Source organism: Pristiophorus japonicus, chromosome 16 (assembly GCF_044704955.1).
Source record: "Pristiophorus japonicus isolate sPriJap1 chromosome 16, sPriJap1.hap1, whole genome shotgun sequence".
Lineage (NCBI taxonomy): Eukaryota > Metazoa > Chordata > Chondrichthyes > Pristiophoridae > Pristiophorus > Pristiophorus japonicus.
In genome coordinates, this window is record NC_091992.1 from 22,136,080 (window position 1) to 22,152,548 (window position 16,469).

The 16,469-nt window shown below is 44.3% G+C and overlaps 1 protein-coding gene across 1 annotated transcript in view; it reads left to right on the forward strand.

Moving 5' to 3' along the window:
- The window catches only part of nsrp1 (nuclear speckle splicing regulatory protein 1), a 58,334-nt gene that overhangs the window by 15,625 nt on the left and 26,240 nt on the right, over positions 1 to 16,469 (forward strand). Inside the window, exon 2 of the mRNA XM_070857107.1 lies at positions 3,535 to 3,619. Coding sequence (XP_070713208.1) covers positions 3,535 to 3,619 — 85 coding nt within the window. The remainder of the gene's footprint in view (positions 1 to 3,534; positions 3,620 to 16,469) is intronic.

Here is a 16,469-nt window from a genome sequence, read left to right on the forward strand (position 1 = left end):
TTCACCCTTGACATAAAAACTGACTGCAAAAGTTTCTACAAGTACTTAAAAAGAAAAAGATTAGTGAAGACAAATGTAGGTCCTTTACAGACAGAAACAGGAGAATTTGTAATGGGGAACAAGGAAATGGCAGAACAATTAAATAAATACTTTGGTTCTGTCTTCACGGAAGAGGACACAAATAATGTCCCAGAAATGCTAGGGAACCAAGGGTCCAGTGAGCAAAAGGAATTAAAGGAAATGATAATTAGCTGGAGAAAGGCAGATAAATCCCCAGGGCCTGATGATCTGCATCCCAGAGTACTAAAAGAGGTAGCCATGGAAATAGTAGATGCATTGGTTGTCATCTTCCAAAATTCTATAGATTATGGAACAGTTCCTACAGATCGGAGGGTGACAAATGTAACCCCACTATTTAAAAAAGAAGGGAGAGAGAAAATGGGGAACAACCAACCGGTTAGCCTGACATCAGTAGTAGGGAAAATGCTGGAGTCTACATGGATTTATGAAAGGAAAATCATGTTTGACAATCCTACTGGAGTTTTTTGAAGATGTAACTGATAAAATAGATAAGGGAGAACCAGTGGATGTAGTGTATTTGGATTTTCAGAAGGCCTTTGATAAAGTCCCACATAAGAGGTTAGTGTGCAAAATTAAAGCACATAGGATTGGGAGTAATGTATTGGCATGGATTGAAAATTGGTTAGCTGACAGGAAACAGAGAGTAGGAATAAATGGGTTTTTTTCAGGATGGCGGGCATTGACTAGTGGAGTACCACAGGGATCAGTGCTTGGTCCCCAGCTATTCACAATATATATAAATTATTTGGATGAGGGAACCAAATGTAATATTTCCAAATTTGCTGACGACACAAAACTAGGTGGGATTGTGAGTTGTAAGGAGGATGCAAAGACTGCAAGGCGATTTAGATAGGATGAGTGAGTGGGCAAACACATGGCAGATGCAGTATAATGTGGATAAATGTGAACTTATCCACTTTGGTAGGAAAAACATAAGGACAAAGTATTATTTAAATGATGGCTTGGGAAGTGTTGATCTACAGAGGGACCTGAGTGTCCTTGTACACCAGTCATTGAAAACAAACATGCAGGTGCAGCAAGCAGTTAGGAAGGCAAATGGTATGTTGGCCTTCATTACAAGAAGATTTGAGTACTGGAGCAAGGATGTCTTATTACAATTATACAAGGCCTTGGTGAGACCACACCTGGAGTATTGTGTGCAGTTTTGGTGGTCTTACCTAAGAAAGGATATACTTGCCATAGAGGGAGTGCAGCGAAGGTTCACCAGACTGATTCCTGGGATGGCAGAACTGTCGTATGAGGAGAGATTGGGTCGACTAGGCCTGTATTCACTTGCGTTTAGAAGAATGAGAGGGGATCTCATTGAAACGTATAAACTTCTGACTGGGTTGGATAGACTGGATGCTTCCCCTGGCTGGGAAGTCTAGAACAAGAGGTCAAAATCTCAGGATACGGGGTAGGAAATTTAGGACCGAGATGAAGAGAAATTTTTTCACTCAGAGATGGTGAACCTGTGCAATTCTCTACCCCAGAAGGCTATGGAGGCCAAGTGACTGAATATATTTAAGAGGATGATAGATAGATTTCGAGACACAAAAGGCATCGAGGAGTATGGGGAAAAAGCGGGAATATGGTGTTGAGATAGACGATCAGCAATGATCGTCTTGAAGGGCCGAATGGCCTACTACTGCTCCTATTTTCTATGTTGACCTGCTGAATGTTTCCAGGTCAGACAGTATCTGTGGCTAGAACAGATATGCTATATTACAAATTTACTGTGGTCAAGATTTAGTGACATTTTAGTTTCCAGTTTCAAGAAAACTTCCATTTGTGAGTTGATGCTGCCCTAGCAATATATTTTTGTCTGATATACAGGTATCTGTAAGCTGTGAAGCATTGGAGTAAATTTCACATTCACTAAAAAGCAACTAACCAAAAAGATATAGGGCTGGATTTTTGGCTTTTAGGATTTCGGGGCGTTAATGATGGTGGGGTGGTCCAGATACCGTCTGGAAAAAGTTTGCGCCTCAGTTAGCAAAATTGGACAGCTGGGCCCTGAGTGTAGGGCGGAGCGCTAAGGAAGGTGTTTCACACCTCTCTTCGGGCGCTAGGCCGGCTGAGCATGCGAAAATCCCGAGCTAAAGAGCCGGCCTGGGAGCGGTCTGAGAGATCTGGGGAGAAGGGAAAAAAAACACCATAAAAACATTCTCATGGGTCCAAAAAATAGCTCACCCAGCGCTACAGGTTGGGCGGCAGTCAAAAATCAAGCCGATGTTGCAACCAGGGGGCGTTACACACCGGTTCGCCTTTTTCCGGGCAGTACTGCTCTATGGCCTACTGACACCGGCCCCGAAAATCCTGGTGGGGCGCTGGAAGCTGTCCGTCCACCCAGAAGAGCTCAGTGCCGCCCCTCTGGGGCGAAAACAGAGATGGACAGCACCAGAAAATCCAGCCCATAATACTTAAACATTGTCAAACACAGTGCACTTCACTATCTCTCAAAAAATGTGAGTTTTTAGAAAATTAAATATTTTTCACCCTCATTTTAATTCTTCTCCCCCTCTGGTGAAGGTTAAATTACTGAAAAAATAAAATTAAAAAAATCAGCAAAGTAGGAAACGAGAAGAAAGTAGAGTTTCCGACATTACAACAGTGACTACACTTCATTAGCTGTAAAGCGCTTTGGGACGTTCTACGGTCATAAAAGATACCATATAAATGCAAGTCTTTTCTTTCAATAGACTGGAAAGACAATTGTAAGACTATACTTATACTGCTAGTTTTGCAGCAAGGTAAAGTATTTCAGCAGAGCACTGAAGCGAAAGTGCCAGTATAACTCTGAAGTCAGGTCCTGATGTTACTCCAGAATACCTCAAAACCCTCCTTGGGGAGTTCCCTGTGCTCCGCTTGGCCGCAGCACCAGATGGAGTATTGCTTTAATCCGGGCTTTATTGTTTGTTGTGAATGTGTCTCAGTTTTTTTCTCTGAACTTTTCTCTTTCCTCTCTCCCTCCTGACCCCCTTTGAGTTAAGTGCCTTCTTCCTCATTGGCTGAGACGCCAGGAAATACTCTGGGGGAAGAGTTGCTGCTGTTTAAATCGGTTTCATAGCAGGAATGCTATTTCATAGGGGGAAATGGGAGTTAGGGGGGGCTCAAAAGCAAAGACACAGCAAACATTTCAAACCCTGCTTCAGGATCTCCCACGAGCAGCACCACAGGAAACCCACAATTTGCTTTTGGATCTCCTGGTTTTGAATTTTGAAGCAGGTTCAGGAGTAGGAGGCTTCAAAATAATTAGGAACATCAGAAGTGCCACCACAACTATTCCCCAGAAATAGTGAGTTTAATGGGTAAATCTATAGCACTTGATAGAGATTCAGTAGATACGTGTTTGGCAATGCTTTGATTTTTGGGGAGTAATAATCCATAGTACCAAACATATTGCCCTTTTTTTTTTCATTTGCAATCATTGTTTTCTTTCTCTCTCCACAGATATGGTCTTATTTTGTCCAAGAAGACAAAGCTGAATGCTGTTTCATTGTCCAAACCCTCTATTTTTGCTGATTCAGATGATGAGGTAAGTTACATATTTTGATTTTTTAGCAGATTTTGCTTTATCTTCTGATTTCCCGTATCCTAATGCAACATGATGCTTAAGCTAGTGACGTTTCAAACATCAAATTAACAAGTTAAAAGTTAGTTCAAATATAGTTTTTGGGGGGTTAGGGTTGTTGGGTTTTAATTTGAAAATCATTGTAAAAATGAAAATACTATTCTAGATGTTGCAACCTTTAGCAGTGTTGCAGTTTGTGCTTGTTCCCAATATATTTCACTTGCCTTTGTCACAAAGGGACTTCTGTCGTCAAGTTCAGGCTCCCTATGATTTGAAACTTCAGCCTGTGTGCATAGTGTATGCATGCAGTAGTGCAAATAATTCTCCCTTTTTATTCTGAAGTTGCTACTAGATAGTATATATGATTCCACTATATCATGTGAAATCTCAGAAGATACACTTTTTCTTATAAGCTTAACTTTTAAACAGGTTTATTCACAAATGCTATTATAAACCAAAGCAAGCAGTGTAGGTGAGATATTGAACAGTACTTTAAAGTCAATCAAAGTAAACTAGAACTTGAGTTGAAGTAGGTCTCAAAGAAATATGCAATCTTGTTCCTTAGTGAAAACACAATAATTTTCTAAGAATTATGTAAGTGCAAGTTTAAGAAGCTTAAGTGATCTCTTTGTTCCATTAATAATAAAAAATAAATAATAAATAACTGCCGATAGGTGAGGTGTGCTTTTTTAATACTACTAATTCCTTTAAAGAACATGCGCTTACTTTGAAAGACACTTGTCAGATTAAGGTGATTAGTTGAACAATACCACCAATATTTATACAAGGTAGTTATAATTAGGACGGTCATTCCACTCATCTGTCATCCATTCAGAAAGTTCCTCAAGTTCCTTATTTCAATATTAAATTGTTTCTTAATAGGTTCTAGGGCTTCCATCTCCACAGCTCTTCCTGGAAGTGCATTCCATGGCCTCAATCTTCCCCAATTATCTGTGCTGTTTTTTGATGTGCTCCTTTTTTTTTTTGAGTAAATAAAAATCTCCAAGTTTCCCAAAGTTTCTGCACCAGTGTAATTCAGTTCGGTACAATTTTTTTTTTAGGTAACTTTTTTTGCATCATAAGGGGCGTAACCTGATGTTTGCGCCAGTTTTTCACATTTAAGCAAGCTTGGCCAACTTACTTACTTGTGTCTTAGGACGCCGTATGTGACGACTCCCAAAAAACCTTCTGGACACTTAAGAAAAAGCAGCGCATGTTACAAAATAGGTGCAGAAAGACGCCATTGGTTTTAGGCGAAGTTTTGGAGGGAGTCAAGAAGTCAAAGAATATGCATCATAAATCTTAATTGTTTCAAAGTCAAAAGGGAGAAAATGGAAGTCTAATGCAATTCCTTAATTTTTGATTTTTTTCAAAGTACCACCCCACTACCGAACGGCTCCTAACCGGGCTCGAGGGTCAGAGCGTCAGCTGGTAGATTTGCTCCCTTGCCTAGACACGGGCTCGGGGCTTGGCTTCAAAAGAAGCCCGGGGCGGGGCGGGGAGGCGGTTGTGGGCTGTGGGGTGGAAGCCGAACTGAACTGCCAGCCACTTATATAAAGGACGAGAACCCTTAGGCTATACAGCAGCTTCAAAAGAAGCCTGCGGTGGGAGGGGGGTTAGTAGAAGCCGAGCCCCTGTGTCCAGGCGAGGGAGCGATTCTGCCGGCCGACCCTCGAGCCCAGTGAGGAGACGTTCGGTGGTGGGGTGGTACTTTGAAAAAAAGTCAAAAATTAAAGAATTGCATTCGACTTGGTTGCCCCAAATGTCTTCATTGAATGCCTAACTTCCTGTTCTAAGCAAGCTTATTGCACATGCGAAGACCAGGGTGTGGTCCATACTAGGGCGTGCACCTTGGACTGAGAGAGGTAAGAAGGTGTGAGTGCTTTGTCCTGCTGTTTTGAGCATCTTGCAAAACTACAATTAAACTATGGGGGCAATATTGACACTGCCACACCTCGTGCAAGCCTTCTGCATGACAGTGCTGCGGAGGAGAAGATTGATTGGGCATCATCACCTGAGGAACCTCAGAGCACGTAGGATGATGGGCAAGAGGCCTTACCAACTTCGATTATATCAAGACAGACGTTCATACCTGCACCTGAGTGATGCAAACTGTGAGAAGGCTGCGTTTCCACAAAGTAGTTGTAACCGAGAAATGTGAGTTAATAAAAGCAGACCTGCATCCTAGAAGCGTCAGGAGGACTGCTTTGTCAGTTGAAGTAAAGGTTATAGCTACACTTTCATGTTATGCATCTGGATCATTCCAGGCCACAACTGGGGATGTGTGTGCCATTTCTCAACATGCAACACATATCTGCATTCGGCAAGTGACTGCTGCACTATATGCCCGGAGGAATGATTACGTAAAGTTCCCCATGGCTGCCCAGGCAATGCATGACAGGGCTGTGGACTTCTCCAGGATTGCTGGCTTGCCAAAAGTACAGGGCTGCATTGATTGTACCCACATCGCCTTGCGAGCACCTTTGGAGGATTCCGAGATGTACAGGAATAGAAAAGGCTTCCACTCCGTGAATGTGTAGCTCGTCTGTGACGACATGCATCGCATCGTGGCAGTTGATGCGAGATACCCTGAGAGCACCCATGATGCGTTCATCCTATGCGAGAGCGTTATATCTGTCATGTTTCATCAGCAGCCAGAAGGGCAGAGCTGCCTGCTGGGGGACAAAGGGTATGGCCTTGCCACATGGCTCATGACACCCCTACGTGTAACTCGGACGGAAGCTGACCGGGAATGCAACATGTCGCACATTGCGACACGCAGCATAATAGAGAGGACCATTGGCATCTTGAAGCAGCGTTTCCAATGACTGACTGGACTATTCCGGAGGCTACTTGCAATACTCCCCTGAGATTGTCGTTCAGTTTACTGTTGTCTGCTACATGCTGCACAACTTAGCCATCATGAGGCAGCAGCAGCTGGTAGTAGAAGACCCACCTGAGGTGAGAGGCTGCTGATGAGGAAGATGCAGATGACGAGCAGAAGGAGGAGGACGAGGAAGCCATGCAACTACCTGAACCCGGAGCACGATGGCAGAGGAGGGCGGGCCGTTGTGCCCCTTTAACGATTGCTCGAGCCTTGCGCCAGCAGCTCATCCATAAACGCTTTGCTGCCTGAAGGCTCAGCGGCAACTGTTCCAAATGGACCATGTTTACTGTTTTGGACCTGTTCCGTAATGTATTGTTAATGGAACAAATAATGTAAATGATCCTTCTTTAGTTCAAAAGTTGTGTTAATAATGGAACAAATAATGTAAATGATTCTGTTATAATTTAAAATATATTTTATTCAAAATGTTAACACTTGTTTGTTCTTAACTTTAATAAAAATATTCTTGTATCAAACTTTAAAGTATTCAGTTAAGATCACTTACAAACTTTAAGATCACTTACAAAAAACTTTTAGTTTGAGAACAGGTTCAACAGTAACAATAACAACAACAACAACAACAGCAGCAGCAAAGAAAGGCTGCATCCATCTCTCCTCCACCTTATTCAAAGACCACCCGCTGCACTTGGGCTTGGTAACTCCACCCCTGCCCGCAGGCGGTGGCGTAGCGTTTCTCGGGTTCGTATCAAGCTTATTCTTTCGAACATCTCGGGTAATGCACACTTCTTGATGGAGAGTGTGGGCAGAAGGTCATGTGGAAGGCTCGACTTGGGCCTCTTCAGAGGTTGGTCTGGGATTGGAGTAGGAGTGGCTGTTGATTCCGTCAATGGCCACGGGGTCTGGGTGTGTTCCCTTATTGCAGCAACTGTCTCCGACATTCACTCCCTCATGTACCCCGACAGCGTCTCAACTACCTGCAACATTCCCTCCCTAATGTTCACCGACAGTGTATCAGCTACCTGCGACATTCCCTCCCTTATGTGCACGGTCAGTGTTCTCATTTCTCGCGAGAGTGTTGTTACTTCTCCTGACAGTTCCGATACCTCATCACCCACCCCACTGATGGTGTCCAGGAGTGATCGCGTACGGTCAGTGTTCTCCCCACTCATTGCCATCATCTGAACCACATCCGTTACATCCTGCATCTCAGGAGAGCGCTGTCGAGCTCTCCTTCCCCTCCTCACCCTGGCTGTGGCTCACTGCATCCCGCTGGGACCTGCAGCCTCGGACGGTGGGGCCCTGGTTGTGGGTTGCTGCACCCCACTGGAACCCGCAGCCTTGGACTGTGTGAAACCATGAAATGTCCCAACACTCGTACCACTCAGGAAAGGGGCTGGCACCTCAATGGGCGGCACCAGCACCACCTCCAGAGTAAGTACAACAGTGGGGGCTTATTCCTCCTCCTGACCCCCATGCTCTTGGTCTGGAAGGTGGGATTGGAAGATGTTCTCCTCTTCTGTCTTGTCTGTGTCTGAATAATCATCTGCATCGGCTTCAGCCTCGTCAGGGTTGGCCTCAAGTTCTGCAAAATATAACAGAACAGACAAATGGTTAGCAGCAGAGGAGGAGGCAGGATGGGTGGCATTAGTAGGCTCACACAGCGCAGGCTGATTTGCAGGACCATGATGAATGATAGCACATTGCATTCACCGAAGCATAGCTGACGGAGAGAGCCCCATGAGCCAAAGCATGGCTAGCCTGCGCAGTGCTTAACATTTAGCAAAGCCAGACTGTAGAATTTGCAGGACTTACCCTCTCCTTCGAGTGTGGGCCCAGCTTGTGCAGTGGTGGTTGCTTTTTTCCAGGCAGGACCCATCAAAGCAGCGACCCTGTCTTCCAAAGGTGTCAGTGGGTGCAGATTTTCTGGGCATCCTCCTGTTCGAGTTCTCTCTTTTTTTTGTTGTGTGCCATCTTCCTCTGCAAAGATGAAAATAAAACTTTTTAGAGAGGATGTCTTTCTGCTGGGTGGGACATATAGATGGTCACACATACAATTGCAATTCCAGTGAATAAATGAAAATATTATTTGCGCTAACTGCTTGACCAAGGTCCTGCCATTTATTTTTGCACTGGCCTCCGGACCTCGGGGGGTGGTCACCATTCCACAGCAATCTTGTGAAAGTTTGGTTCCAGAGTTTCTTCATTTCTTTTGGTGAAACTTTTATTTGACCTCTGCTGGTGTCCAGTTTGTGCCATCTGGCCTCAATTAGAGTAACCAGGGCCTCCACTTCGCCCTGAGAGAAATTCTTGGTCCATGCGTTGCTTATTGCAGATCCTATTTTACGTTCTCACACACCACTCAGAATTAAAGTTCTGACACACAACTGACTCTTTAAAAATGGCTGAATGCCGACTGGGAGGTGTACTGGGCATGCGCGCCCATAGCAGTCACATAAAAAACATCATTTTTTTTCCGTGCATGGGCAGAAGTGGGGGGGGGGGCATCCTTTTTTTGGCGCAGACATTGGGCTCCACCCCACAAAGCTAAAGGACAGCTGCGCGGCACCAATTTCAAAAATTAGAACGGGGAAACTTTCAAGTTTTCTTTTGGAGTCGTCTGGCCCCCAAAAAATGCACGTAACTCTTGAAATATGCCAAAAAACGGCATTGGGGAAAATTGAGCCCCATATTTTGACCACTCTTTTTATGTATAGAAGAATTTCCTGACATCCGTCCTGAATTACGTTTACTAATTTGAATCTATTTCCTCTTGTCCTAATCTCTCAATTTAACTTGCAATTGTATTCCGTATTTCTGTAAGACTGCCTCCAGTGCTTCATTACCTCCCTTGTATCTCAGCAATCAGAACTGGGTGCCGTATTCAAGGTGTTGTCTGACCAGTATGTTATAATTTTAGTCACAACTTCCTTTGACTTTTATTCCATTGTTTTGACTATGTAGTTCAACATTCCATTAGCTTTGTTGATTGCTGCTCTGCATTGCTTGGATGTGTTGATTTTCAAGTATACTAAGACACGTGGGTCTCTCTTGGCTTCATCCTTAACTTTCAACGCCATTCATGGAGCATATGTATTTCTCTCAGATTGTGGAGTGATGTGATCGGGGCCCAGGAGAGCCGCGAGTTCGGGGCCCAGAAGAGGCGAGGACCCGGGGGCAGCACGGGCCAGCCCACACTGCGATATGTGTGCGCACTAGGTCTGTGCAGCAGAGCTGGTCTTCAGTCGTCTTGGCTAATCCTTGCCACTGGACCAAGACCTAGCTCTGTCAAGCCCATGTGGTGGCTGGTGTGCAACGGTCACCACACGTCAAAAAAAATCCACGCACAGCCATCTTCCACCCTTCAAGGTTTAGATCGGGACCTGGAATTTTAGGTCCTTCATTGAAACACCTGTGAACTTTTTGATGTGGAAGCAAGTCATCCTTGATTCGAGGGTCTGCCTATGATGATGATATATCTCTCTCCTTCCCAATTGCAATGTTTAACATTTGTCTATATTAAACTTCATCTGCCTTTGCTCTGCCCACCTATTTTATCAAGCTAATTCTGCAATTTTTGAGCTGCTTCCTCCATTGCCCCTCCTAGTTTGGTATCAGCTCCAAGTGTCACTACTTTGCATTGAGTTAACTGAATTGGAGTGATTTATGTAAATTAGAAACTGTAGTGGTCCCAACAGGGAGTCGTAGCTCAGCTCCCCCCATCCTCAATCCTGATGTATCTCATCTATTGACAACTTGTTTTCTACTCCTCAACCAATTACAAGATATAGACACAGACATGGGGATGATCACTTGGGGTGTCGAGGACTCCCGAGTGTACCTCATTTGGGTTTGGGCACTTTGACAGTTTGAGTCCTGATGAGTTTACAGGAAGTCTCCTTGTGGTATGTCATCTCTTAGCCACTTTGCAATTAAAACATTAGCATATCAAAATATTTTGTCCTCTTCAAAGAGATACTGTGGCAGTAAAGCAGACATCTCATCTTTAAGCAGCTTGCTGAATTTTAAGGAAGATGCAACCCTACCTTTTTGAGTGTTGTGTTTAAAACTACTAAGGAAAAAGAAGAGAAACCATAAACTAAAATTCAATTTTGAAAGACTTTTTTGAAAGTATGCATGTCAACTATTCTTCAACAAACTTCTTCACAATCTTTGAAACAATAAATAAATTGAATAACTGCATTATTTCAATTTTTTGTTTCTAGTTTTGTCCCCTTTACTCTTTTTGTTCTTGCTGAAGTATAATTTTGTGGGTATTAGAAACATCTATTTTTTTTCCTCGTTCTCTGTCCCTAACTCGGGGGTTCTGAGGCCAGTTGTAGAGCCACCCCAGTGGAGAAGAACGACTGCGTATCAAATATGGGATGTTCTTTTTCTTGTGGCTCAACTACTCATTGGATGGACTCATTGTATAAACTCAATGATCCACCCCCCCCTCCCCAACTACATTACATCTAAATTTTATTTAAAAATAACATACAATCCCAGTCTGTAATTCTAATTTCATCTTTCAAGACTTGAAATAGCTCACTTTAATTGGTTACATAATTTCTGTAAAACTGTACATTAGACAGAATTAACAATGTGGTAATAACATTTAAACTTGACTCTACCTTAACAAAATATCTATTCCCTTTTATAAACAATTGTGTACATAATCTAAGGATATAGGCGCAAGAAGAGACCATTTAATATATTCTGTCATCCAAGTCCTTTTCCTTCTCAGCCCCAACCTGTTTCAGTAATAATCAAATACAAAGGGGTGGGGGGGGGGAAATTACATTATTTTCTTCATCATCATAGGCAGTCCCTCGGAATCGAGGAAGACTTGCTTCCATTCTTAAAATGTGTTCTTAGGTGGCTGAACAGTCCAATACGAGAACCTTAGTCTCTGTCACAGGTGGGACAGATAGTGGTTGAGGGAAGGGGTGGGTGGGACTGGTTTGCCGCATGCTCTTTCTGCTGCCTGTGCTTGATTTCTGCATGCTCTTGGTGGTGAGACTCGAGGTGCTCAGCGCCCTCCCGGATGCACTTCTTCCACTTAAGGCAATCTTTGGCCAGGGACTCCCAGATGTCAGTGGGGATGTTGCAGTTTATCAGGGAGGCTTTGAGGGTGTTCTTGTAACGTTTCCTCTACCCACCTTTGGCTCATTTGCCATGAAGGAGTTCCAAGTAGAGCGATTGCTTTGGGAGTCTCATGTCTGGCATGCGGACAATGTGGCCTGCCCAGCGGAGCTGATCATGTGTGGCCAGTGCTTCAATGCTGTGGATGTTGGCCTGGTTGAGGATGCGAATGTTGGTGCATCTGTCCTCCCAGGGGATTTCTGTAGGATCTTGCGGAGACATCGTTGGTGGTATTGCTCCATCGACTTGAGATGTCTACATGGTCCTTGTCTCTGAGCCATACAGGAGGGGCGGGTATTGCTACAGCCCTGTCGACCATGAGCTTGGTGGCAGTTTTGAGGGCCTGGTCTTCAAACACTCTTTTCCAAAGGCGGCCGAAGACTGCACTGGTGCATTATTTTATAAATAAACTAAATCAAGTATTGCTACATTTTTATGTAAAAATGTTTCCTACTTAATGGAGCAAGGGATCCTCTTTGCAGATTGTATTCAGTTGAAATAACTCTCGCTCGAAGCAATTTGAACAAACAGAAACTAATAATGTGTATATAAGTTTAATAAGAAAATTGCTTTTTATTGCAGCAATGCTTGATGTGGCTCAAAGTGCCCGAAAAGCAATAAAATATTGCCTTTAGTTTGATTGTATCTTTAGGAGATAAGATGTGTGTTTTTCTGACTAAAGTTACTTCATTAGTTTAGTAATAAATAGTGAATGATGTAGATAAGTAAAATCATGGTAGGTAGGGAATTTCATTTCCTGTGAGCTATGAAGCTGCGTGTCACTTTTGATTTTCAAAGCTGGCTCAGCAATTGCTGCAAAAACTTTACTGTACAATTGTTTATGTTTGCCATTGTAACATTACATTTTACTGTGGGGGGAAGGAAATGAATGAGGAGACAAGATGAGGTAGATTTTTAGTATAAAATTTAGAGCACAAGGTATTAAACTTTCATAAACACAATTTATATTGTACCTGGGAATGGCAATAGTATCTGCTTTTTGCCAATATTCCACATTACACCATGGGAGAAAGGATTCATGATTAAAATGGCTAAAATTACAGGAAATTACATATTTGCTATCAGCTCAATAACAGGTGTAGTTTGATTGGTTTAATGTAGGCAGTCTTTCTATACAAGCTCAAACAGTTCAAATCCATCCCAGTTCCAGTTTTTTGTTTGTAATTTTAAGAGATATAAACATGATCTAGTTGGGTCATGTCTCTCACTGTAACAAGATGGCCGTAGTTATGTAACATGGTTTTGGGGTTAGTTGATGTTGACAGTATAACTCGAGTCAGATTCCAGTCTGACTTGCAATGCACTGAAGACCAGTGCTGAGAGAGACAGACCCTCCACGAGGTTGCCTCATGTCATTTGGGCTTTGCATCAGTGTGGGCGGGGGAGGTTAGGATTACATCCCCATTTGCTGCAAAGTTGAGTTTTAAAAGTCCTTGGTGCTGTGCCAGATCTTTTGGATCCTTCTTAAATTCAGGATTGGTTTCTTTTAGATATTATGAGAAAGTAGGCACTACTGCCGCTGGTGAGAGAACATGTGTGCTTGCACATAACATTTGTATGGGACATTTCCCAGACATAAGAACATAAGAAATAGGAGCAGGAGTAGGCCATACGGCCTCTCGAGCCTGCTTCGCCATTCAATAAGATCATGGCTGATCTGATCATGGACTCAGCTCCACTTCCCCGCTCGCTCCCCATAATCCCTTATCCCCTTATCATTTAAGAAACTGTATTTCTGTCTTAAATATATTCAATGTTCCAGCTTTCGCATTCTCTCTGAAGCAGCGAATTCCACAGATTTACAACCCTCTGAGAGAAGAAATTTCTCCATCTCAGTTTTAAATGGGCGGCCCCTTCTTCTAAGATCATGCCCTCTAGTTCTAGTCTCCCCCATCGGTGAAAACATCCTCTCTGCATCCACCTTGTCAAGTCCCCTCATAATCTTATCTATTTCGATAAGATCACCTCTCATTCTTCTGAACTCCAATGAGTAGAGGCCCAACCTACTCAACCTATCTTCATAAGTCAACCCCCTCATCTCTGAAATTAACTTAGTGAACCTTCTCTGAACAGTCTCCAATGCAAGTATATCCTTCCTTAAATATGGAAACCAAAACTGCACGCAGTATTCCAGGTGTGGCCTCACAAAAACCTTGTATAGCTGAAGCAAGAATCTCCTGCTTTTATACTCCATCCCCTTTACAATAAAGGCCAAGATACCATTGGCCTTCCTGATCACTTGCTGTACCTGCATACTATCCTTTTGTGTTTTATACCTTGGAAGCCTCTTATGAACAAGAGCAGACATTGATGATGAGATTTAACACTGCCTCCAGTGCGCCAGCACAGCCTTCGGCCACCTGAAGCATGTTTGAAGACCAGGCCCTCAAATCTGGCACCAAGCTCATGGTCTACAGGGCTGTAGTAATACCTGCCCTTCTGTATGGCTCAGAGACATGGACCATTTACAGTAGACACCTCAAGTCGCTGGAGAAATACCACCAACGATGTCTCCGCAAGATCCTACAAATCCCCTGGGAGGACAGACGCACCAACATTAGCGTCCTCGACCAGGCCAACATCCCCAGCATTGAAGCACTGACTACACTTGATCAGCTCCGCTGGGCAGGCCACATTGTCTGCATGCCAGACACGAGACTCCTAAAGCAAGCGCTCTACTCGGAACTCCTTCACGGAAAATGAGCCAAAGATGGCCAGAGGAAACGTTACAAGGACACCCTCAAAGCCTCCCTGATAAAGTGCAACATCCCCACTGACAACTGGGAGTCCCTGGCCAAAGACCATCCTAAGTGGAGGAAGTGCATCCGGGAGGACGCTGAGCACCCAGAGTCTCATCGCCGAGAGCATGCAGAAATCAAGCGCAGGCAGCGGAAAGAGCGTGCGGCAGATCTATCCCACCCTCCCTTACCCTCAACGACTATCTGTCCCACCTGTGACAGGGACTGTGGCTCTCATTTTGGACTGTTCAGCCACCTAAAGACTCATTTTAAGAGTGGAAGCAAGTCTTCCTCGATTCCGAGGGACAGCCTATGATGATGATGTGTGCTTACACCCATGTACAGATTTCTGTCCTGGTGGGCAAAGTTATAGAGTCGCAGCTCACAGTATATCTTGGGTCTTGTCAACAGTGCAGATGTAGGTCTCTGACTGATAGTGTAGTATAACTGTAATGTAATATACAGAGGACTGCTGCAATATTGCAATTGTTTGTGTCTTGGATACTGAGGATCCACTGTACAGGTAATGATATTATGCAGATTTTATTTAATGTGTGACTTGAAGGTGTTCCTTTTTAACTGGTACAATTTTAGGATTTTACTGGCCTAGGTGGGTCTGATTTTTTTTAAGACCGATGAGAACCAGTGGATTAGATTTTATACGAAAGGCAAAATACTGCGGATGCTGGAAATCTGAATTAAAAACAGAAAATGCTGGAAATACTCAGCAGGTCAGGCAGTGTCTGTGGAGAGAGAAACAGAGTTAACGGGGCCAAGTTTCGGCCTGAGTTGGTCCTGTTTTTTTGGAGCAACTGGTTTAGAATGGAGTATCTTAGAAATTGCAATTCTTGGCATTTAGTTTGCTCCAGTTCTAGTCAGTTAGAACAGTTTCAGTTTGGAACAGTTTATTTTTTCAAAAGGGGGCGTGTCCAGCCACTTACGCCCGTTTTGAAAGTTTAGGCAGTGAAACCTTACTCCAAACTAACTTAGAATGGAGTAAGTAGATTTTTGTACGCTCAGAAAAACCTTGCCTACACTTAGAAAATCAGGCGTAGGTTACAAATCAGGCGTAGGGAATGGGGGGGGGGGGGGGGGGGAGTTTACAAACATTAAACACTTCAGCTTTACAAATAAAGAGCCATCATCAATAATAAATGATAAATACGTCAATAAATCAACCAATAAATCAATCAAAAAAAATTAATAAATAAAAAAAATTTAAAAATAAAAAATAAAAAAATTTCTACTCACTGACTGCAGCACCGGGAGCCCTCCAACAGCGTGCTGGGACGGGCCCCCCCCCCAGTGTGTGTCTCTGTCTCTGTCAGTGTCTCTCTCTCTCTCTCTCTCTCTGTCTGTGTCTACGCATTTCTGACAGCGAGGAGGAGAGGAAGGAGGAAGGAGGAGAGGGAAGGAGGAAGGAGGAGAGGGAAGGAGGAAGGAGGAGAGGAGAGGGAAGGAGGAAGGAGGAGAGGGAAGGAGGAAGGAGGAGAGGGAAGGAGGAGAGGGAAGGAGGAGAGGGAAGGAGGAAGGAGGAGAGGGAAGGAGGAAGGAGGAGAGGGAAGGAGGAAGGAGGAGAGGGGAGAGGGAAGGAGGAGAGGGAAGGAGGAAGGAGGAGAGGGGAGGAGGAAGGGGGAGAGGGAAGGAGGAAGGAGGAGGAAGGAGGAGAGGGAAGGAGGAAGGAGGAGAGGGAAGGAGGAGGAGGAAGGGGGAGAGGGAAGGAGGAAGGAGGAGAGGAGAGGGAAGGAGGAAGGAGGAGAGGGAAGGAGGAAGGAGGAGGAGAGGGAAGGAGGAGAGGGAAGGAGGAAGGAGGAGAGGGAAGGAGGAAGGAGGAGAGGGAAGGAGGAAGGAGGAGAGGGAAGGAGGAAGGAGGAGAGGGAAGGAGGAAGGAGGAGAGGGAAGGAGGAAGGAGGAGAGGGAAGGAGGAAGGAGGAGAGGGAAGGAGGAAGGAGGAGAGGGAAGGAGGAAGGAGGAGAGGGAAGGAGGAAGGAGGAGAGGGAAGGAGGAAGGAGGAGAGGGAAGGAGGAAGGAGGAGAGGGGAGGAGGAAGGGGGAGAGGGGAGAGG